This window comes from Emiliania huxleyi (genome assembly GCF_000372725.1).
Source record: "Emiliania huxleyi CCMP1516 unplaced genomic scaffold EMIHUscaffold_62, whole genome shotgun sequence".
Taxonomy (NCBI): domain Eukaryota; phylum Haptophyta; order Isochrysidales; family Noelaerhabdaceae; genus Emiliania; species Emiliania huxleyi.
Window position 1 is genome coordinate 34,312 of NW_005197351.1, and position 2,077 is coordinate 36,388.

At 65.6% G+C, this 2,077-nt stretch overlaps 1 protein-coding gene across 1 annotated transcript in view; it reads right to left on the minus strand.

Annotated features, from left to right (window-relative positions):
- Window positions 1–435: 435 nt before the first annotated feature.
- The window catches only part of EMIHUDRAFT_214571 (hypothetical protein), a gene marked incomplete at both ends in the record, with an annotated part of 2,522 nt that continues 880 nt past the window's right edge, over window positions 436–2,077 (minus strand). The window contains one exon of the mRNA XM_005763660.1: window positions 436–2,031. Coding sequence (XP_005763717.1) covers window positions 436–2,031 — 1,596 coding nt within the window. The remainder of the gene's footprint in view (window positions 2,032–2,077) is intronic.

Sequence of the window (2,077 nt, forward strand, 5' to 3'; positions counted from 1 at the left end):
GGCACGGAATCCAAATCTGGGCACTTTCAATCAACGCCACGAAAAAAACACCCTGGCGGAAAGTGTGATTGTGTGTGTGTGTGTGTGTGTGTGTGTGTGTGTGTGTGTGTGTGTGTGTGTGTGAGGGAAGAGGCTCAGATGGAAGTGGAGAGCGGAGGCGATAGCGGAGAAGCGGGGAGCAGCGGGCAGAGTGGAATCGATGGAGCAGGGTCGAGGAGCGAGATGTCTCTCGCTCTCTCTCTCTCTCTGTCTCTGTCTCTCTCTCGTGAAAAGAATTTTGTCCACTGTGTGAATCCCGGCGATGCGCATAGTCAGATCACCGCGCAGACGCGAGACGGCGCAAACTCTAGTAGAAACCCACAAACCGCAATACGAGTCGAGTGGGCTAACGACGGAGTAACGTACGGTACCGAAAGACTGACACAACACTGGCCGCTAACGTACAAAGCAGGCGGTCTCCTCCATCACAGCCCAGAATGCCTCCACGTCCCGCCGCAGCGCCTCGGGGCACACTCCTTGCCCCCCGCCCCCCGACTTGGCGAAGCGCGCCGCCGCCGCGCTGATCTCGACCCACGCGGACGCATTGCCGTGCAAGTGGAGGACAGCGGCGGCAAAAGCGGCGGCAGTGTCGCCGACGGCCGCTACGCGCGCCGTATCGTAGCCCCCTTGCCGGTGGCTCCAGACTCGCGCAAAACCAGCAGGGTCGATCGGCTCCGGAGCCGCGTGCGCGGCGGCCGCTGGCGTGATCGCGGTGGGCAGCCCATGGACGTGAGCGAGAGTCTGCTTGGTCAGGATCCCCGTCGCCCAGCGGATGGGGACAACGAGTAGCCGCGCACTCCGCAGCTCCGAACCGACGTCGTCGATGTAGCCGAGCAGATCGACAGCCGCGAGCGACTCGAGCCGGCGCCGCAACGCCCCCACCCCCTCCCCACCCCCCGCCCACGAGCCAACGACGCGCAGCCGAAACGAGGGTTGTCGCTGCAGAAGCAACGGCATCACGGCGTCGGCAAACCACGTAAGCCCGTCGACGTTCGTCGGATTGTTCATGTTGCCGACGAAGAGGGCGTTTCGCCGGTCGCGGAACGGCGGCGCGCTGGCGAGCGGGAAATGCGGCGCTTCACCAAAGACGTGCCGCAGAGTGGAGAAGCGGCGCGGGTGTATGCGTCGCCCGGGCCGGAGGGATTGCAGGATAGAGCCGCGATCGACATCCGAGATGGTAAGCACGTGGTCAGCGTGGTAGTAGTGGCTGAGCTCCTCCTCCTTCATCTCCTCCGCCTCTGCTCCCGTCCGGAGGGCCACGCCACGCGTCGACGCCGCGCGAGCCTCGAGACCTCGCTGCCGCAAGTGGTGTACGTCGTCGGTCATCACCACAATCTTGAGGTGTGGCAGAGAGGTGCGCAACATCCGGAGATAGCGTGCCGGCATCGACGCACTCGCCCCCCAGAACCAGAGGGTAAGGATGACAACACTCACATCGTGCTTCGTCGCGAGCTGCGTCAGCTCCACCTCGCTGATGGCCGACACTAGCTCCACCCCGATGGACAGCAGCTGTGCTCTGCCCTGCGAGCGACCTGCTTTGCCCGCCGCGTCGGCGCCCACAAAAAGGAGGTGGAAGCGCGAATCCACGAGGGCCTGGGCGAGGGCGAGCAGCCGCCGGTCGCTGCCAAAGCCGAGGTGCGGCGGATGATTGTGCACCAGCAACAAGCGCCGCTTGAGCCGCACCACTCCCGCTGTCTCCTCACGACCGCCGGCCACGGCCGCGGGCAATGGCACAAAATGAGCGACAGGCGGACGGCGGCGGAGGCGGCAGACGCCGCCGCCCCACGCCACGCTGGGCGCCCAATCAAAGCCAGCGCACGCCACGTCGCGCAAGCAAAGTGGCGCGCAACCTGCCGGAGACCGAGCTGTGGCCTCGGCTAGCAATGGAGACTCCTCTAGCCGCGAGGCGGCGATGAGCTCGCACCCGCACGCCGCCTCCCGGCTAAAGGTGCCAGAGGCGTGGCCGACGGCGGGCACGGCGGTGCCACTCCACTGCTTGAGCCAGCACAGCCCACCCGACGGCTCCGCATCCACTGCC